At 36.0% G+C, this 23088-nt stretch overlaps 1 protein-coding gene across 3 annotated transcripts in view; it reads left to right on the forward strand.

The window, feature by feature from the left end:
* Positions 1–22870, forward strand: part of GABRA1 (gamma-aminobutyric acid type A receptor subunit alpha1) — a 43055-nt gene extending 20185 nt beyond the window's left edge. For all 3 annotated transcript variants that reach the window (XM_048320188.1, XM_048320191.1, XM_048320190.1), the window contains exons 5-10: positions 531–751; positions 2333–2415; positions 6980–7123; positions 13775–13927; positions 16511–16713; positions 20041–22870. In XM_048320188.1, coding sequence (XP_048176145.1) covers positions 531–751; positions 2333–2415; positions 6980–7123; positions 13775–13927; positions 16511–16713; positions 20041–20349 — 1113 coding nt within the window. In that variant the 3' untranslated portion in view covers positions 20350–22870. The remainder of the gene's footprint in view (positions 1–530; positions 752–2332; positions 2416–6979; positions 7124–13774; positions 13928–16510; positions 16714–20040) is intronic.
* Positions 22871–23088: the final 218 nt, after the last annotated feature.

Consider the following 23088-nt stretch of genomic DNA (forward strand, 5'->3'; position numbering starts at 1 on the left):
CCTCAGCTTGTGCTCTTTGTAGTCCAATGATTTAGCCCAATGCACCATTCCACATCTCATCAATCAGACCACATAATTTTAGTGAACTGTGAACTTTCTGCAGGTTGATTACGTGTTTATGCTAACGAGACTTTTAGAACAAAAGGTCCGGTCTCACAAGGCTTATTTTACTCTGACACACATTTCCTGTGCCACGCATACTGGCCACCCAGCTGCAGCTTTAAATTACAGTTTAAGTGGGAAAAGGGTGAATTATTTTGTTTCCATTTTATCATATCTAACTCATGTGCAAATTTTGAAATACTATTCTTCCTGATGTTTATTCTGTTGAACACAGTAATGATACTGTAACTGTTTAATAACCAGCTTTAGGTACATTGTAAGTAATACAGAAAATAAACATTCTGTTTATGACAAATTTCATTAATAGTCATCTTGCTTCTAGGGAATGGTAAGAACACACTTTTCAAGTTCTCATATTGCAACACATGACATCCTAAGTGTTTCCCTTTTTTTCTGAATTGATGTAGGAATACACTATAGATGTATTTTTCCGCCAAAGCTGGAAAGATGAGAGATTAAAATTCAAAGGACCTATGACAGTTCTCCGGTTAAATAATTTAATGGCCAGCAAAATTTGGACACCTGATACCTTTTTTCACAATGGAAAGAAGTCAGTGGCTCATAACATGACGATGCCAAATAAACTATTACGAATTACAGAGGATGGGACGTTGCTATACACAATGAGGTGAGCCCTAAAAATTACATTGTTCATTTAGTTTTACAATTTAACTTGTGAAAGCGTATTTTCCAGACAGGAAACTGGTTCCTTTTTGAGCATAATTTGATTCCTGCTTAATAATTATTTTCACAATAGACCTTGAGATGATGGGCAAACTGAGCTGTTTGCAGTGTTTATTTTTCCTCTCCTGCTGTGCTACCTCTATAGTCCTTGGATGTGTCTTAATGCTTGCATTTAAAAGAGTTCTTATGGTATTAGTAATCCATCAGTTTGCAGAGGATCTTAATTTGGCATTGCTTTCAAGGATTCCATAAGCAAGTATAATAAAACCTGAAAGTTTAATATAATCTGTACTCCTAAATTGTGTGCAAGGGTCTTTAATCTTTGGATCCCATAGAAAGCAGATTCTAACAACTAACAGATGCACACAGAATTCATTGACCATTCTTAATATTTCTTGTGCTTGGGATTATAAAGCATGACAGCATAAAAATAGACATTTCTTGTTCCATTGATTAAAGCATTTGGAAAGTTAGGAGAAAAAATTATTTTTGTGCTGACAGCATTCATTGGAAATATATTATTCTCTTCATGGATAACTGAACTTTACCTGTCCAGTTGAGTTAATAAATCCTTTTGAAATAATGATGATATACAGTCATGTAAACATCCTGGATTAAAAACCTACAAATTAAAGAATGAAAAGAACGGTATGTTGTCTCTATAGAGCTGCACATCCCCCCTTTATGTCTCCCATGGAATCAAAACAAGGTATAAAGGGATTCTGTTGACTTCAAGTCAAAATGGATAACTTAGTACACAGGTAAACATTGAGTTTTCTTTAAAAAATTTTAAAGATGTTTTTAAAATCGGAGCAAGGGTTTGGAGAAAACAAAGTCTCCAGGCATTTGGGATGTTCAATTTATTGTGCAACATCTTTCAAGACTGCCTAGACTGAAGCAAAATCTGCTTGGCTGGTAGCTACACAAGCCTAGGTCAATCAATTTTTCTTGTCTTTCTAAATGCTCAGCTGTTAGGGATTTAATCCACAGGAGCACTAACGTGGCAGCATATTGTTCACACGTGTCTCTTCTTTTGATCATAAACATTTCTATTTCCTCACTGTAAAGACAAGTGCCTTAGTGCAATCTTCTGCCTACTATTCAAGTACTACTGTTCACTCCTTGCTGATGTGTGGTATGTGACTGTTTCCAGTTCATTTAATCTCTTTTGTTGAGAAACATGTTCGCACTCAAGCTGATAGCAATGAAATGATTTCAGCAAATGTCTGAGCATCCAGAGTGGGCCAATTTAATGATGGCAGCAAGGAAGCAATTGCAGTTGCTAATAGATTTTAATACTCACACCAAGTTAGAAGCCTGAGACTGCCTCTGATGTACCGTGAGGAAGGGCAGAGGGGCAGAGCAGTCGTACCCCTAGCCAGACAATTCAGGTCCCTTTGTAACTGCTTATGAATCACATAACAGGTACTGTGCTATACTTATGCTATGTATCTTAATAGAAATCTATTTGCTATTTCTATGAAACTAGAATAAATGTATCCTTTTGCTCATTAATCCATTATAGATTGACTGTGAGAGCAGAATGTCCAATGCATTTAGAAGACTTTCCTATGGATGCACATGCTTGCCCCTTGAAATTTGGAAGCTGTAAGTTTATTTTAAATTGAGGTTTCTCCCTTTTTAGGCCACTTTAAAAGAGTGTTTTGCAACTGAGAAAACCTCAAGGTTTTAATCTTGTGTATTTTTCACGGTTTTGTCAGGATTGTATTTTTATTCTTTTATATATATATATATTTAATATAAAGTATATTTATAGGTATTTTATATATATATATTTAATATATATATATTTAATATAATGGAACTCTTTTATTTGTCTTAAATATCCTACAATGTGATGCCTGGACATTCACAAAAGATGAAAATGACAGTGCTTTAAATAGCTAGAAGAGTAGTTTGTCACATAGAAAATGCTGTTAATCTTACAGTTGCTTTGTTTTGTTGAAACCTAGAGTTGACCGAAAGTTAAAGAAAAGTAGTACACGCCATGGATAACTGAATTGGTTTAGGTGAAAACAGTTCTGCTACCATAGTCTCAGTATGTTTAGATCAACATTTTTCCTAGGATTAGAAGATACTCATATTACACCATGAAACATTTTTGGAAGTGAAAAATCTCAGAAATCTCTAAATAGAGTCCTACACTTGCAGCAGCATACATAGCCCTAGATGAGAGAACATACTGAACAAAGTCATATAATTGAAATCAGTGCAATAACTGACAAAGCTTTTCGTAAGTTGAGAATTTTCCCCAAAATTTCAATTTGAATAGCAACCAACCTGACACTTGGTTAAACAATATTTTTAGAAATTAAATGTAAAAAAAAAAAAAGGGAAGGGGGGAGGGAGACTAATTTACTATAGTTCATTTAACAGACAGGGAAGTTAAAATATATGGAAGATGGAAGTGTACAAATTGTTTCCTCAATGGCTACTTTTTTTCTAACAGAAATTGGTCGTTTCACTGATAATGGATACTTAGTGGCTTGATCAATTTTAGAAGTCAACAAACAAAAACCACAATTCATTCTTCACATGGTACCCAACAGGGTGATAATTTACTTTGGGCTGAACAGCTCTATGTTTGCCATGAGACAGCACTGATGTTTTGTTTTTAAAGAGCTGCTAATCTCCTAGATAAGGCTTAGAGAACAAAAAGCTCATACAACCTTGGAGTATAACTGACAAGAATAGTTTACTCCTTGAATGTTTTCTTAGAGCACTTCTAATAAATCTTTCCAAATCTCCCGTGAAACAGAGGGGAGTGGGAGGGAGATTTACTCCAGCTTATAATAGGACAGATACTGCAGTGGGTTCTTGATTAATAAGAGATCTGTGCACCCGAGACCCCAGTGAGATCTGGGCTGCAGGATCAAATTTCTTCGGATGTCCTCATTAAAGTGTCCCTGTGGGCTCCATGCTGGAACTTCGAGGTAGGGAGATGGCTAATCTTGCAAAAAACCTGCTAATGACAATTTAAACCAGGAACAGTTTCCGAATAAATTTGACTTACTAGACTAAATTATATAGACTTGACAAGACACGTATCACCACATCTGTGCATCACTGAACCATAGCCCAAATACCAGACCTTCCCTAGTATGAACAATATTTCCCATTCTTTTCCTACACTGAGTTCTTTCTTGGCTCACTTTGTCCCAGATTAGTGTACTCTTCGTTCACAAAGTGCACGGCTTTCCAGATTACTGAGGACTTTGCCTCAGTTAAATGACTAAGATTTGCAGAAATTATTAAATAAAAGGGATAGATAATGTGGATCTGCATAAAGTCCAGAACCGCACCAGAAGGCAAGAACAAGACAGCAGAAAAACATGCAAGTGTATCTGCATCTTTTGTATCTAAATTGATTTTTTTCCTCAAAAAAATATTTTCATAATGCACATAATTTTCTTAATTGACCAAAAAAAATCACTGATATTTTTTATCGAAAGACCATTTCTTACACCACTCAAAGGCAATAACTGACATTCTAAGCTCAGAGTACAGCTGTGGACTGTCATGTTTTACAGGTTTTTTAAATTTTTTTTTTGTTTGAACACTAATGTTCCATGCAGCTGTCCTAAATTGGGCCTAGAAAAACAAGTAACTCCAAATGCTTGGAAGGATCATTAGACAAAATCAGGGAGTTTTCAGGGTAACTTTGCATTCACCCACTAAATTCAGACGAGCTCCTAATCTGGTATCCTCATGGGGAGGAGTTCCTTCTGTAACACGGTTTTACTGCAAACACTGCATGAAGAATTCACTGTCTAAAACAGCCCTTAAAGCTGGATCTATCCCTTCCTTCTCATCAGATCATATGCCATAATTATCAAGTTACAGAATATTTCTCTCAATATTTATTGATATAAATAGAAATATCTCCCACAGGACAAATGGCTGGACCCAAGCACGTTATGAAAGTGGGACTCACTGTTATACATAGAAAAAGAACAGATCTTATAATTAATTGCCACTTTTTAAGTGAGAATCATATTTAAATACATTTGGGACATTTTTGTCAAACTAAAGCAATTAACTATAATCATCTTAATGGACTGGAAAATTTACTGAAAAATGCATTTAATTGTCACAAAATCCATGCTTAAAGTGCAGACTACAATCTAACACTTAGCTCCTCAAGGTAGTGTTTGCCTAGCTCCATTTGTTTTAGTTTAAATTGGATAAGAGGTTTTTTATATCCTCCACTGTTACTCATCACTTGTTGGAGCTAGATTCCTAAAAGCCTCACAATGAAGAAGTTGTACATCTCCTGTGGACTCTGCCCATACTGTAGGGACCAATAAATGTTTGACCCAGCTCCAAGGCTAAAGTGATTTGCCGAACAGCAGCTTAAGCTAGAGGTTACTCCCGTGTAAATTCAATGTGACAAATGCTAAAGAAATTCTGGAAAAACAAAATGCCATATGTTGGCAAAACAAAATCAGAAAGGCAGATGCTCTCCTCAACTCTTACCACAAACATCTGATTGTCAGTTTAAAACTGCGTCCATTCTGGAAACCAGCAGTGACAGGACCAGACGGCTGTGTTGCTGCTTATGCAACGTGAATTGGAAGCCAAGGGGGGCAGCTGAATCGAGCACCAAATCTGGCAGCTCATTTCTAGTACTGCCCAGTGCACTCCCTTCCTTTTAACCCAATCCAGTTGTTCTCAGTAGCTCAGAAAAGCACTCCTCTGTCTTCCAAGATATTCTCCTACTCCAGAACAAATGCTTGAAAATTAATATTATTTCTGTCTTTATGTGACTAGATTAGCAAGTCAATTTCTCTGTTTACTGTGTCCATTATTTTTAAAGTCAGAATTATTAAGATGCAGATTTGCTTTTGCCATTGATTCCAAAAACATATTCCAAGGTAAGTTACAGTGCTTAGCAAATATGAAGCTCGAGGATCAAAGCCCCCTTCAGCTTCAATAATGCAGAATCAAATGCCATGCAATTAATTTACTAGCACATTCTATCCAACCACCTCGTCAATTACTAGCTGTTATCTCTTACACTGGTAAGACAAAATTGCTGACTCACAAATGAGGTCAAGTGAATCAGATTCCTCCCTTTCCCTTCCTGCTTGTCAGTCTGAAAAAAGGGAAATGCTCATGTTGTAGGTAGAATCCTGCTGTCATTTTGGATGCCCTAAGGTGTTGCATATGACTTCAGCTGCCTTTGTTGGGTGCAAGCTTGATGTAGGCTCTGGCCACACGTTCATTCCCATTCATGCCTTTGGATACTCTTTAGGTGTAAAGAATTACATGAAACACCTCTGTGTAGTCAATTAACTCCCACCCAAATACTCTGAGTGAGAGCTGCCAGATTCCAGACTGCACAAACTGACAGGAGAATTTTACTACGGAATTAGGATTAAAAATATTTATGTGTACCTCGATTCCTGAAATAACATAAATAACAGCACAAAGCCCTCAGTGGTATATGTAGATGGTACTGAACTATCTCTGTAACACACCAGACTGCTTGGGTTTGGAGAGCCCATGGTGCTTTTCTTTTGCCTTGTTCCAAACTCAAGTCTTGAGTGTGAGAACTACTCAGAAATAACGAAAGCAAAAAAAAAAAAAAATAGAGTAATCGTGCTTTAAACGCACTCTCTCCTAGGCAGCCTCAGACATGTCTGCTAGGCCTGTTTTACAGCACGGGCAGTGTGATGGGGGCATGAACAAATGGGGAGCTGTAGCCAGGCTGAGGATGAGAAGATCACTGAAGCCACTCTGAGAAGGACTTACAGAGGTCCAGATAACATCACACTATGAAAAATTGAAAAGTCTGGGGCTCATCTTACCTGAATATTGCTAAAAGTTAGAAAAAGGGTTGGGGTTCTTACATGCTTGTGAAATTCCACTTCTCACTCTCACTCCTTTACATAGGCAGGAAATATATAAGAGAGAAATATTTTCATGCCATTGAGGACCAAACTTAATCCAGCCCTACAGCAGGTATTTAGCAATTTTATAAAAGTCAATTGTATTTCCCATAGATTAATTCCAGTAAGATAGTTGTGGGTTTCCACATATAATTAAAGAGAATTAAATATTCAAACTACTGGTCAAAACATTGTTCTGATAAAGCCATAAGGCAACAGAAAGTGCAAAGCTTAAATGCAATGTATTTCTTTTAAATTAGATGCTTATACCAGAGCAGAGGTTGTGTATGAATGGACACGGGAACCAGCAAGGTCAGTGGTTGTGGCTGAAGATGGCTCTCGACTAAACCAGTACGATCTGCTTGGACAAACTGTGGACTCTGGAATTGTGCAGTCCAGTACAGGTCTGTGAAAATTTTTTTAGAAGGGTGATATTTAACTGTCATTACATAATTCAGGCAGGATTAAAAAATACAAAGACATAAGACTGAGGGGTAAATTATAATATAGGTGCTTCAGATTAGGCAAACATGACTCTGAAAAGATAATACATTCTGGGATTATTTTCCTACTTCAACTGGTAGTAAAAATATTTTAACAATTAAAAAGCTTCCTACAGTGTCATATCTAGACAGAAAAACCAATAATTTACATTATAAAGAAGCACTTCTCATGTTCTTATATTATCTGCTTACTATACAGACTTATAAAAATAGCATAACAATATGAATCTTCAAAGATCATATTTCTGGAGGCAGTGAAGTTGCTAAAAGCAAGTACAGTTTCTCAGGGAGGTATTTAGAGAATGAAAAAAACTGTCATCAAATTCAAAACCATCTGAACTACCCAAACAGTATTTAGTTTAATGCTGGCACCAGATTTAACTCCAAAAATTTAATGATATACAGAAATACAGCTGACATTTTTAGTATGATATACCTGTAACCTTGAAGCTGGCTAGAGCCCCTTATTTTTTAACTGTGCAGTGTTTGTTTCAAGATGTAAATTTTTTTTTAGTTTATTTTCTAATAATTTGGAAGATCTAAATGCAGTAAGAAACTGAGCACTGGACATGAACAAGAGCTCTGTTGACCAGATTGACTGGTCAATGGACCAAAAGCAACACTACTTTAGGAGAAGTGGTTGTATTGCTTTGTGACTTAGAGAGAAGTTCACTTACAGCTGCATAAACCAAATTCCCTAATGTGTTGTTGTTAAAGTCAATGAACATTTAAGGGAAAGTGAGTCAGTTTAAGGTGAGCTGTAATTTATGTCTGAATTTTTTATTTAGCTTGCTAAAATATATTCATAAGCTCTATTAAGCCTAGAAAAGTTCTCATAGACAAGTTTCTAGGTTACTGCTTGGAAGCTTCTGTTCAGTTGATATAATTGTAAAAGTAAGTGGGATGGCAATAATAGGAACTTTGCATAAGAACAGCATCAACACAACTGCTCTCATTGCTGAGCACAGAGGTGTGCAACAGGCAGGTAAAAAGAAAAGGGGAGAACTCTTGACCTTCCCACAGATGGAAATGTTGCCATTGGCTTTTCTGCAGCCAGTAATTCACCACAACTGCCCTTTGCTGAAAAGTCAATAGGATTTGAAGGGAACAGAGGGAGCTCAGCTCCTGGTTCTCTCAGAGTGACCTCGCCAGCCTGTGGGGCTGCCTTTGCTCCCTGCTTGCTGCATGTGCTCTAAGGGCAGTAGGATAATCAGAAAAGACTCCTGAGTTTGAGAACATAACTAAACCAAATAGAAGTGCCAGACATGGTTCAGGGTAATTAGAGAGCAATGTGAGGAGCATGCTATAAATTGTTAAGAAGGGCAGATAAGAAATTTTCAAACAGAACTGAAACATAAGTGTAAGATTTCTTCATGCATTTCCATTAAAAACCAATTTTTTTTTGCCCATGCTATTTCAAAGGTTTGAATTCTGCCTCCTTTTTCTACCTGAAGAAACTCTTTACCATTCCTATCTATAAAGTTAAATACAGTATAGTGAATATATAAAATATGCTGAGATGAAGATATTGTTGTCTAGATGCTGATAAACCATACAAAGAACTAAATGCAATAGTTACCAAAACTAAAACCAATCTCATTAGAGAATCTTTTTAGTATTTACAAATTTACAATCCTCTTTAATTAGTAGCTGATAAGAATATACAGTTGTGGAAGAAACATATTTATTGCTAGCAAATTCAAAGTCTTCAAGGAAAATTTTTCATTACTTGCTTTGGAAAGAAAAATACTTTGCTTTCCCCATACTAAAGGTGAGGATCAGAAGTGGTTAATAATTCCTTTTCTCCCTCTTGAAGTAGGTGGGCAGGTAGTCTCAACAGAATCTTCCAGCACATCTTTGTCCTCTGATCATCTCTGGTTTAAGATGCGACATATCTAATGAAAATTATGAATTTCCTCCCCGCTTTCAGAGTCATGGATAGTGACTCATCTTACAAAAAGACAAAAGGAATTGAAGTCAATCTTCACTTAAGAGTTCTCAACACACCTTTATTACGCCAGAAAATAAAGCTCTTTTGCAGCTAATTCAATGCATCACCAGAGCAATATACAACATCTTGGGCAACTCTAAGATGATACTTAGAGTTGTGTGGAATTCTAGATACTTGTTTGCCCAAGGATTTGGGTGGAGCCAGGTTATTCTAAACATTCTCAAAATTATTAAATGATTTCATGGATCTTGTTGTGGTTTGACACTGGCCCAACGCCAGGCACCTACAAGAGTCGCTCGCTGGGCAGAGGAGAGGAAAAAAATTAACATAGGGTTCATGAATTGAGATAAGGACCGGGAGAAAACACTTCAAGGGCAAAACAGACTCAACTTAATTTGCAAAGTGAATTCATTACCAACAGAATCAGAGGAGGATAATGAGAAGTAAAATAAGCCCTTAAAACACCTTTTTTTTTTTCCCCAACCCCTCCCTCCTTCCCACTGACACCGCATGGTGGTTTTTGGTCAGTTCATTTATCCGAGATTTTTTTTCCACTGCTCTGGGAGAGGAGTCCTTCCCCTGTGAGACCGCGGGGTCCCTTCCCATGGGAGACAGTTCTCCATGAACCTCTCCAACGTGAGTCCACTCTCACAAGCAGCAGTCCTACTGCACCTGCTGCAACATGAGTCCCTCCCACGGGCACACAGTCCCCCAAAACTGCTGTGCTGTGGGTCTCTTTCCACAGGGTGCAGTCCTCCAAGGACAGGCTGCTCCAGCCTGGAAGCAGAGCCCTCTCTCTCTGCACTGGGTCTTCCACTGGATCACAGCCTCCTCCAGGCACCCACCCACTCTGGCACGGGCACCTCCCCCACGGGCTGTGGGTGGATCTCTGCATCCCCCGTGGATCCCCATGGGCTGCAGGGGCACAGCTGCTTCACCATGGTCATCGCTATGGCCTGCAGAGGCATCTTGGCTCTGGAGCCTGGAGCCCCTCCTGCCCCTCCTTCTTCACTGACCTTGGTGTGTCCATGTTGTTTCTCTCACATGTTCTCACCTCCTCCTCTTCTCTGACTAGAAGAAAAACTGGGTGTACTTTGTTTTGATTTTCTTCTTAAATGTGTTATCACAGAGGTTTTACTGTCATCTCTAATTCACCCAGCTTTGGCCAGCAGCACGTTCATCTTCAGAGCCATCAGGGATTGGCTCTGCTGGACGTAGTTGAATCTTCCAGCAGCTTCTCACAGAAGTCACCTCTGTGGCTGCCCTGCTACCAAAACCAGGCCCTGCAAAACCAACACAATCTATAGAGTGCTTTTTTCTTCTTTAATTTCTTCCTTGGCTAGTAGGCCACCTGCAATTCTTATTTATGGATATAGAGCAAGATAACTACAAACACTGTTTTTTTAATGACAAGAGAAGCTTGAAACAAGAAAACTTTTTTTATTGTATAGTTTACTCATCTATTCTAGCAATGGAATATGCAGGTACTACAGGCTTAAAAATAGTATTAAGTGAAATGATAATTATTGCTGCTGCTGTTTTGTTTAAGCAGAGTCATCCATTTTTTATTTGCATGTAAAATTTGTGTCACTCTCCAGTTATGGATTCATATTGACTCAGAAAGAGTTTAAAATGATCCTTTTTGTGAGCACTTAACAAACACTTAAAGGGCTTGTGCAAGTTTCTATTTATATAGAATTACTTTGCCACCTTGAAAACATTGCTTTGCACTGAGAATCATCAGGATTCAAACTCAAAACAGTCTATTTTTTTCTTATCTTCTGTAAATCTACAGAGATAATGTTGTTCTTAAGAGTTTTTTTTACTGAGTTACATGGCATAAATACAAAATGATAAATACGTTGTTTTAAATTAATGGCAAGGAAAGCCTATGTCTCTACTTACAGTAATAGGAAAAGTATTGTTATAGCTCTAACTCAGTCCCCACCTCAAACCTTACTTTTGATGTGATGCACATTAACTTTAGGTGCTGATAAATCTGGCTTTTTACAAATAGTTTACAAAACACTGAGAAATAGCTTTAATGTAACTTTACTGAATTATCAACTACTTTCTTCTAAGGGCACAGGTTAGTTTATAGCACCTGCACATTTGACTCAATTATTGCAGTATACTGTAGAATTAAGGGCTGATTAAAAACTGCAGCTACAGAAGCACTGAACACAGATACAGACTCTTCCAGACCTCTGGAAATGTTCCAACATGGACAGTCATTCAAAAATTAAGTTAATATAGATGCAGAACTTGTTTGACAACTTCTAAATGCTTCCTATCATGTATTACATATGAACTAATTTAAATTTCTTGGAATAAATAAAATGAAAACCAGATTTATCTGCACAACACAGTTATTTGTAGACTTCAGGAATTAAGATTAAGCTAAGAAGAAATACCTTTCTAACTTCCTTGGATAAGAAAAGATAAGCGATAAGACAATATCATATGCATTAGCTACAACTTGTGAAATCAGCACTAGCAATCAGACACTGTGAATATAGGCAATATTTTGCTCAAGAGCTATTTGAAATTTTAGATTGTAGGGAATTTTATGGCTGTATTGCAATGCTTTCAAGATAGAATTACAGAGGAATTGGGAAGTTACAAGAGTCAGATCGGCAGCTGTCACAAACGTGGCGACGCTACTCAATTAAAGAAAGCCATAAAATATGGGAAGCTAAAGATTCAGTAAGTAACTGGAGTGCTTTCATGTCCTAGAGTAATTTCAATCAATCTTATCAAACATCTACTACCTTTTAATAAGAGACTGTCCAATAAGTGCAGTCCATTGGTACTGTGGAAACTTAAGAGCATGGTTTTGCCTTGTAACTGAAGTGCAGAGCATTATTCCAGGCCTCTGCTTTGCCTAATTCACTCTTCCCAGCGTTACCTTTAGATAATTTCCAGCTGAGACCTGCTGCAGTGCTTAACAGACCAGAGTAATCCCTGTCTTTTTAATTGCCTTTATGCTTTGGATCTTGTTCTCATTTTTCCAGAGGTTAAAAATACTTTGATAATTTAAGCAGCTAAATAAAGCTTCAGAGTACAGTGGTGTGTTCACTCTGTATTCTTAGCTTGCCATCTACAATCACTAAATTAATTCTGACATACCGTTGTGCACATTCTATATCTGATTGCATTAGAAGAGCTTCCCACATCATATTTTAAGTAGATAAAATTAAATTATTGGCTCTCCTAGCCAAGACTGGCACCCTTCGTAAAATCATAATCTCTGGTACAGAGGAGAAGGAGGTTGTTTCAGTGAAAATTAAAAAAAGATGAGCAAAGTTCAAGTAATAATTCCCACTATACTATAGCCACTCCTATTTTTGAAATAAAAAGATTTCCTTGTATATCCTTTGCTTTTCCTCTCAATTTAAAATTTATTCTCTTTTCCCTCTTTGCTACTGTCTTTTATATTGAAACATACCAGGAGTATTGTCACATCTTATAAATAAGCTTTCCTCGGAGTTAGATGTTGAGCAAGATTGTTCAAATTAATGTTCTTCTGGACTCTGCATAACAGAAATGGGCATTTGACATGCTCAATGCATAAGTAATCAATGTCTAGACATAGTTTTTCAAACAAGCTTAAGCTTTTCTTGTACAAGAGCAGTTTTCTCCTTCCAGCTGCCTGCATTTTAAAATAGAACTACAGTAATTTCACATCATCTCTGATATAGACAGAAGTTTCCATTCAGTTATGTGTCTTCTTGTTTCATTCCTAAGGTGTTTATTGCATAAGAAGAACCAGTCTACTAAAAAAAAAAAAAAAAAAAATTTTTTTCAATCTTTGGAGAATATACTGTTTTTCAAAATCCATTTTAAATTATATAAATAATGATCTGAAAATGAGCATTATTTGCTCTGCTGGCAAGAAAAGTTTATGGAACGACATTGGTATATTAGAATATTAAATATATTTATATTTAATTATTAAAAGTATAAATAAAATGTATTTATATATATAACAATTCCTTTTCATAGCATTTGTAGTACCCAGCTCATATGATTTTTTAGATCCAAAAGCATTAGTGCTAATGAAAATATTGTGTGTTATTCTTGCAGTAATCATTTACTTCAGGAGAGAATAATAATGTACTAAGGTACTAAATTAGCTGAACAGGGACACTTCAGAGTACATAAAGCACTGACAGTGGTAATGCAGATAACATCACATCAGCAATTATATCTTAAGCTTGGCCCAACAAAAACACTTCCGGGAGCCTGTCTTGATTTAGTTTTTAGATGATGTTTACATGGGTATGCTGTGGTGGCTGTCCATCTTCTTCCACAAGAGCTTTGAACAGCCATCAGTTAATGCAGGCTTTCATTCACTATTCAGCAGAGATGAAAATATGTACATTTACTTAGCATTTCCCAGAAATGTCTAATTTTGTATTATTAGGGAAAAATTTAAAAAACGCACCAGGTTTATTAAGTGTTTTCTTTAAAGCTGACCCACTTTGATTTGAGGACTCCTATTTATAATAGGAGTTAATATAATAAAAAAAATACTTCCTATAAAGACCTCTGATTTGTATATTTATAAAAGCTTTAATGTTCTTTTTTCTTGGTTTTAGGGGAATATGTTGTTATGACTACACATTTTCATTTGAAGAGGAAGATTGGTTACTTTGTCATCCAGACTTATCTGCCATGCATCATGACAGTGATACTGTCACAGGTGTCCTTCTGGCTTAACAGAGAATCTGTTCCAGCAAGAACTGTATTTGGTAAGCAAGACCTATAAGCCTCCTGGCAATAATGAGGCAATTTGGTTTCAGAAATGTTATGGTAAAAGCAGTATTGGAGAACGGTGTAAGCCTAGACATGGTACAGTACACAAGAGCTGACAAATTTCATTGTGAAGACATCGGTCCAAAGCTTTTAAACTGATCTTAAATTGATAAACTCTTTGTAAAAAGAGACCTGAAAATACCTCAAGCCATCTCTTACCATTTGTATTTTCCAAAGTAATCAGAATATGAATAAAACATCTCTGACAATGGCAATAATGTTAATCATGAGATTATCAAAAAGGCTTTAATCAAAGGGTATCCATCATTTGACATCTTTAGGCCCTCTGGAAATTCTTACTTTAAATTTTTTTTCCTTAATCACTTTTACAGGCTACTGTTGAGATCAGCAACGATTTATTGTGCATCAGTGAATACATGCACTCAAGGAATGCAGTGAGAAGGCAATCTAAAGGACTCTCAAGTTTATACAGCTGATCCCTAGAGTTTAACCACTGCTTGCAAATGCTTATCTTAAAATTAGAAACAAACAACTTTCATATTCTTTGAAAATATTAATCCAAGTCAAGTACATACTTAAAAAAAAAAAAACCACCAAATTTTCATTAAGGAAAACTACAGCCTGATATTTCTGCTATGTGACCTAGTCTTTGATGATTTCCAGATGGGACTGCTGAACACCTTTGGCAGGAGGTAGAAGCACCCCCAGCCAAACTGGCTTTGACACTCGTTTCACTGCCTCAGAGCACTGCAAGGGCGGGATGCTTTAGGCCCTCTGGCTTTGCCAAAGAGAATGAACCCATTTATTCTGGAAATGGCAAAGCCAGAGAGCCAGTGCTGAGAAATGCAGCCTCTGAAACTCTTGTTGAACAAGAGCTATTTTTATGGATCTTTTCTTGCATCCTTCACAGCTCTGATTTAGTTTTCCAGTTTATTTTAGAAATCAATCACAACTTGCATAACCTTAGACCTCATGAACCAAGCAATGGCTTTCCATTGATATACAGATGTGTATTTACAGAACAGTGGTTTAGACTATGGTATAATTAAATTTGATTTACATAATATTGTTTAGATTAGCTACTAAAATTAATTCAGAATTTTTAACATTAGCTTTGCTGAGAACTACTCTACTAGGGACTTTTATAGCCCTTTATAGTCAAAGCTATTGAAATTGTAACTATTTTACCTCTTTTTGCACATACCATTTAAAAAGAAATGTCTGATCATCAGTTTGAAATGCTGTACTTCACTGTCACTAAATGGAGAACAGAATTTTCTAGTCTCAATGAATAATATATAATACTGCACAATTTTCAAACTGCTATCTTCACAGGCTCAAGAACCCACAAATTTCTCAGTTTTTCTTTTAGAAGGCAGTTATTTAGCAAATACTCTTGTGTTTACTCCATCATTATGTATCAAGATAGCTTTTTCATTTCAAAAAGAACAGTTTCAGAACATCTTACATGAATGCATATACACACAGAAGCACAACTTTCATCTTTTACCCCACTTAGTACCACAGATAATAAAAGTTATAATTTTTTTTTTTTTGCTACTATGTAAGAGAACCATAAGCTCATTAGTAATAAGTCAAAAAAACCCATTTGGTTGTGTCTCAGGAAAGAGAAATTGCTTCTTCATTAGGCACTAATAATTCAAGCTCTTCACACTACAATGTAAATATGTTGTTCATTGATTGGCCTATTTTAGACCACTGCTCATTTCCACTAACACTCAGTGCAGTGAAGATGAACTCACCAGACACATTCAAGACCTGACAGTGCAGTTGTCAAGGTAACTTGTGGACATGTGATTTGATGTAAATGCCTTGTGTGCACCTGGAGATTAATTTTTCTAAGCACCTGCAAGCAGAGTGAATTCAGTACAGTCCTGCTTGCTCTCTGGGGCCAGGTAAGAGGAAAGGTTCAGCAGTGAGAAGCTCTGATATCAGAAATGCAAATTACATTGTCTTTGTTCTTACATAAAGTCTTTGCTATTTTCAGGGAGTCAGTGAACAAAGGGACAGAAATCTGTAAAAACAACAATTTAAAAAAATGAAATAACACATAAATCTTGGTGCCCTTGAGTATACCTTTGAAGTATAATATCCCAAATAAGCTGAAACAAGTTTTTTAGTTTTCTAAGTATCCCAGAAATGCTGCAAGAAAAAACTAAAGATCTTAAATTGTTACATCTGTAGTACAATTTGCAGGGCATGAATAAAGAACAGCGACAATGATCCTTCAAATAGCAGGAAGTGTTTCACAAATCCTTCAAATACAAGTAGTTCACAAATCATATTTCTATTCCAGCTTCAAAAATAATATTCTACTATAACAACATCGAATAATAAAAGCAGGAAAAATGTTTTGAAAATCCTGCAACTTCCACAGAACGTGAAATCTGATATCCTCAATTAGAAACTGAACTCATGTGGTGAAGTTTGTAAGAAGCAGGGGTGTAAGAAAAGGCTTTCCCACCTATAGCAGCAGCTGGGAAATGAAGCACAAAAACCAGCCCCTGCCCTGAAGACACAAACTCTTTGCTTTGCAGGAGTGACAACTGTGCTGACAATGACTACCCTGAGCATCAGTGCGAGGAACTCGCTGCCCAAGGTGGCCTATGCCACGGCTATGGATTGGTTCATAGCTGTATGCTACGCCTTCGTCTTCTCAGCACTTATCGAGTTTGCCACAGTCAATTATTTCACCAAGAGAGGGTACGCGTGGGATGGCAAAAGCGTCGTTCCAGAAAAGGTAACACCCTCATACCCATCCCAAAACATCATACTCGGCCATGCCTGGTCACTCTGTGGGAGAGGGTTTAGCACATTAAAAATTCTTATTATGTAGAGCAGTTATTACTCCAAAAGAGTTTCCTTCTGTGTCCACACATAGCATTTCTACACCATGATTACTTAGACATTGAGTACCTAAATACTACTTCTGACATACTGGATGATACTTAATGCTATTAATAATGAAATATTCTACTGAGATTTTGACTTCTGCAACTGAGCAGAAAAAAAGATGAATGTGTATAATTTTTAGGGAAGGCAATTAATTTTTTGTGTTTGAACAAGAGAAAGTGTGGATGTCTTAGTATATATGTAGGAAAAAAATCTTGTGGCTGCAGTATTTGACAGTTCCCAAGGTATAGTGCTCCCCAACATGAAGTTCAGAAGGGCTGCTCTATCATCATGACCAAAAAAATCATCACAGGAGTTCTTTCTTCCTTTCTTAACTATAGGAAATATGTGTTTGTTTAGAAGGAGACATTGAGACCTGTGCTGGGAGTGTGCAATCCTGATCCATACCTCCCTGAATGCACTAGAGAAAACTTGCACTGATTCCTTTTTCTGGGATGAGACCTGGTCTGTAAATCACAACTGCATCAAGAAATTGTTGAGGACATTTAGAGGATGAAGAAGTTTCCCATTTCCTATGAGTTACCATGTCAGCTTCTTCTGTGAGCAAGCTCATTTGGTTGGGTTATTTTAACTTGCCAAACAGGTTATCATGAGCATTCACAGACTAGAGATTCAACAGAACAGATATGTGGAGGAGCAGATGTAACTCACTGGTATGCAAAGATATGTTTTTAATTCAGGATTATAGGCCTATATATTATTTATGTATTTTAGTTGCATAAGTCAGGGAAAAAACCCCCAAATTAAATTAGGGCATTTATACAATGACAACTAATACAAAAGTATTGTAGAACAAACGAGTGAAGTAACAAAACAAACTTACAGTAATGAGTTGCACAACTGCTGCTGAATGTTGAGCTTTCAGTTACTGATGATGCTTTCACTGAATATAATTTTTTTGATTATTTTTTCCTGTTTTCATTGCATTTGTTATAAAAATGAGCTGTACTGATAGAACTGTATCCTTAAATATTAAATACTGCCTTGCTAATTTATCCTCCCTTGTAATGTAGTTACTATAATGAGCTGTTTCATTTGTTACAAAGAAAATTACATTCTAAAAAACACCCACACCAATAAACTCTGTTTAAAACACTGGAAGATTTATGGCTTTGTGTTCCTCAGCAGGTAAGGGGCTTTACGTGTCATTTGCTTGTACCTGGTGATGTGAGTTTTCTGCAGTGAGGAAAAGCAAGCAAGGCAAGCTCACAATGATCAGAGCATCACAGCTTAAACGAATTTAGAGCTCTAATTAGCTGTCATACTGCTTTTTCATGAAGTTGAGTTTGACATGAAATATTAAGGCCCAGGCTGGTGCCAATGTTTTCTGTGCATCAGATTACTAGTGACATTTAAATCCATAGAAAGGGTTTCCTCTGAGACGTCAGTGAAGCTGCTCTTTGTCTGCTGGATTTATTGCTGCTCTCCAGAGTATCTGAATAAGAAACAAACAGGACTGGCTTTCACACTCAGCAACCATGTTAGCAGCTTCCCCACCTGGGAGGGGAGGGGGGGCAGGGAAAAAAAAATCTGACATGCATTTTTTTTTTTTAATGTTTTTTCAACCTCTTTGTTCCTCCTTTTCAGTAGAAATATTCTAAAAAGATTTGAAGCTTTTTCTGGCCCAAAGCTAAGAATTTTATTGCCATGAATTAAAGAACATCTACATCAGAGTCATTAGGTGAATCCCTTGCCTTACTAAGTAGCATAATTTTAACATTTGAGCATACATTTCCTTCCAGCATGGGGCTCCAAGCCGTTCCTCCACAAGCATCTTCCCACTTGCCCTCATGCTTTTGCAGCTTCGTTTCCTGTTCCCAGGTGTCCCACAGGAGCTGTCCACTCCGTGAAATGTTCACGTCTTGAACGAGAATTTTTTATCAAAACTCCACTATTAGGGGGTCAAAGTAGCCATTAACCTATAGTTGATCTGTCATTAAAAGTACTGTGACCACATAAAAAATATTGCCTCCCTGGGACAGCTGCTTCTTGAAAACAGAGAATTGTGTTTGCTGTCTTGTGAAATGACATAATAGATCAAATTCCACTGATATTTTCTCTTCAACCATATCTTTCCCTCCATCCCAAGAGGACTAAAGGGATAACATTTGCCTTTCGTTTTGTGGCAAATACTGCCTGAAGATTTTTCTAAACTGTTAGAATTGGTTTTTGCTATATGTTTTGTTGTTGGGGTTTTTTTCTCATGATTGGACGAATACTTACACCTTCTTAATGACCCACTACCTCTCTCTTCTGTGTTTATCCTTGGGCAGTGGCTGAAGAAGGGGTTTGGTCTGCCAGAAACTGGGACAGTTGAATTCTAACTGGTATGCCCAGATGTCAAAATTTAAATTTTTTCCTACAACTAGATCACAAATATAGAATACTAGAAAATATAAGGACCTAGGGATAAAATAAGTTTAAATAAGATCAATAAGTCCTCCTCCCTCAAAAGATATTCAATATATTCCTGCTTTAACAATATAAGTAGGTGGATGAAAAAGTCATACAGATATTAAAGTCTTTGTATATAGAATGCCATCTCAGCCATGATGATCTGACTGTAACACTCAAACAAGAACATTAAGTTCCTAATCCATAATGCACTTGCCCTTGGTGTAAACCATTAGTGAGTAGAATACTGGCAGCTTTGCATCTTATTGCATAAACCACTCCTTTAGTGCATGGTTACATGATAATTTAGTGTGTATTTTTCTGTATGAATTATGTTAAAAGTCTTCATATCATAATATTTGTCATAATGTTGGAAAGCTACATTAAGAATTTGGCATCTTACAAGTTTTCATCCTGATCAAGGAAAACAGTTGAATAAGGGAATATTGAAATATGAGTGGTTTTTCACTGCAGATTATCTTTAAAGGTGATTTTGCCAGTGAGCCTAGCTATCAGGTCTCATTATATTTTATCTATCATCTAATATGGTTTACCTAATACAAGTAATACAAATGGATGATTTTGTCTATGTTGTGACCTAAATATTTTGCATGAGTTAAATATCCAGAACTAACTTCTCTCTTACAGCTTATTACACTTCGTGGTATGAATTCAATTAATTGCAAAATGTTACAGTGCTTTTTCATAACTTCATCTGTTCAGAAGATATTAAGAATAAAATATTTTCTTCTTTCTTCAGCCAAAGAAAGTGAAGGATCCTCTCATCAAGAAAAACAACACATACACAGCTGCAGCTACGAGCTACACCCCTAATATTGCAAGGGACCCTGGGCTGGCAACCATTGCTAAAAGTGCAACGATTGAGCCCAAAGAAGTTAAGCCAGAAACAAAACCTGCAGAACCCAAGAAAACTTTTAACAGTGTCAGTAAAATTGATCGGCTATCAAGAATAGCCTTCCCATTGCTTTTTGGAATCTTTAACTTAGTCTATTGGGCTACCTATCTAAATCGGGAGCCCCAGCTAAAAGTTCAAACTCCACATCAATAACCTCATTTATTCGTATATTTCTGTTTTGTCTTTTGCTCTGGGAATTGCTTTCCTTTTTCACATATGGTAATTCCCATTTACTTCATTGCCTCTGTCTTAAAGAAAATAAAGGTTTCTTTAGTTAGCTAAAGGTAAAATATATCTGTATATTTAAAAAACCTGTATGTGAGGGAGAGAACATTATAAACTATATACTTTGGAAAAGTGATTTTAGAAATGGAAAAGAGTTATAAAGTAATGGGAGGGCAGAAAAAAAAAAAGAAACTATTTGTAGCAAGCTTAGTACTGAATGTCCCCAAAAGATATTGTATATGTACATGAAAAAGATATTTTTATTCAGAGGATTGTAGGGAGGGGGGAAATACTCTTTATGACATTCCTGATGCACACTCTAGACGGTATCATTTATTCAGCCACTGTTTATAATCTTTTCAAGGATGTAAAATTTTCCATTTGCTGATTCCCATAAGATATGTTATTTTCATAATCCCATTTCTCTTCTATGTTCCAAACTACCTGACTTATAATATTAAATAGTCTTTAATGAGAAAGGTAATCTACTCACTCTAGGTACAGTTTGTCACTGTATAGCACATAAGATCTAATGGTAACAAATGCTTTAATCTGCTCTCCTACTGCAGGCTTGTTCCAAGCATTAAGTTGTCACTAGACTAGATTAAAAACCTGTTGCACAACCAAGTGCAGATCCCAAATTTCTACTATCACCTGTGTAATCCAAACAATTCCTGGATGCTTTAAAGATAGCTTTTACTCATCACTATGTTTTAGGGGGTTAAAACAAAAAAAAACACACAACAAAATTTTTGCAAGCTCTAGATATGTTGAATGTATTCTTTTATAAAATGATACATTAAAAGAAGCTTTGGACTGAGATTTATGAATAGCAGAAAGATAAAATATAGTATTTAAATAATATCTGTAAATAAGCAGCATGAGATTGTACATTTTTTTACTTTTTTAAAGTTGTGTTCTTAAAACATTGTGTAGGATTCACCTCTTAGCTCTTAATATGTTGTTAAATGTTCTATAAAACATATTTAGAGCCTGGATTAAAGGAGAAGAAATAAATAAGTGGTACTGGAAAGCTTACAAAAACAAATAAGCAGAAAGTGCTTGGAATTTATTCCATTTGTAAAGTGGTTAAGTGTACAGCAGCTTGCAATTTGACAATGTCATCCATTGTATACTATTAGATTAATGACTGGTCTGCTCAGGTCATGCATAAACACTGAAGTATGGGATTATATTTGGTAGGTAAAAATGGTGAAATATTTGTTAAGACAGAAATTCATCTGTATATTACTGCTATATTTCCTGAAACATAACTGTTACAATAAGTGATGTAATATATGTAGCATTAAATACAAAGAAGTCATACATAAAAGAATGTACAGGAAAATAGATTTTATTGAGTAAACTTACTACATTTCATTTTTACTGTAGCAATATATTTGTAGGAACAATATGTAAGGGCTTTAAATACAAGATGTCCATTTTGCAGGTATTGTGCTCCCTTTAAAAAAATTATAGTCAGTATCATTACTGCTGATTCTTAGAAGTAAACTTTCAGATAAAGTTTTTTCAAAGACATTGGAAGAATGGTGGATATTTGCAAGCATCAATTAAAAAAATGTAATATATGGTATTGAATGGATTTTGAAACAATGCTACATGGGCATCCAGAAAAACAGCTACTGAGAGTCAAGTTTAATAGGCAGTGATTTCTAAATTCTTAATAAATCAAAAAGTTGATATTCTCTATCTACAAAAGAAAATATTTAATGTTTTATTTAGAGATTTTTTTTTTTTTTAATAATGCTTCATTGTCTAAAATTTAGTCCCGTCTAAACTTGGTAAGTTATCTGATTGGAACTTATTTAAAAGGGGATGTTTCATCTCTGGTATCATGTGTAGATATATGTATAGAAAAAAATAAACTATGGCTCTTTAACTTCTGTGTACTTGTTTATCTTGTTATTTTTGGCATTAAACTAGTGTGTTCATTTAGGACATTTTATCTTTCTAGCTACCTTTTCATAGCTACCTTTTGGTCTGCATTTTGCACATTAGATGTGAATATTACTTAACTAGTCTGCTTTTTGCTATGCAATGATTGCATTATATCACCTCTTAGTTAGTCTATGCCAATAGTATTATACTGTATAAACTTGACTGCACAGTTTATCAAAGACAAGGTATTCTCTATGTAGCTTTTTTACAATGCTTTGCTAAACCATGTAATAATAGTAAGTCTTCCTTGAAAATAATGATACACTCTTATAGAGGACAGTTTCTGTTTACTCCTGAGATAATTTTAAAAAGATGACATTGAATGTTTATTGCACCTCAGTGCAGTGATGTGGCAATAAAACCTAAATCTAATAGAGGTTGTTTATGGCAGAAGCATGTATTGCTTTACAGAGTTTAGCAAAAGCTCTTTATTTTATGTCAGACTGTAATTCTATTATAATAATAAAGCTAAAAATGTTCAATAATGAAAGTGAATGTTTTACTTTGGTTTTCTTTAGTTACTGCATTTTATGACACATTGCTTGATTAGGTGCTATTCATTCAAAAACTTAGTTTCCTTGAATTTGGTAATGAGTGCATTTTTAATAGATGTGATTTTCTGTACAGTGTTTTCCAGGGACAAATATAGCAGGAACATTTCCCAAATCTAATTTGACATTCAGAAAAAAGAGTTCACTCCATACCATG

The sequence above is a fragment of the Corvus hawaiiensis genome, chromosome 15, assembly GCF_020740725.1.
Source record: "Corvus hawaiiensis isolate bCorHaw1 chromosome 15, bCorHaw1.pri.cur, whole genome shotgun sequence".
NCBI lineage: Eukaryota > Metazoa > Chordata > Aves > Passeriformes > Corvidae > Corvus > Corvus hawaiiensis.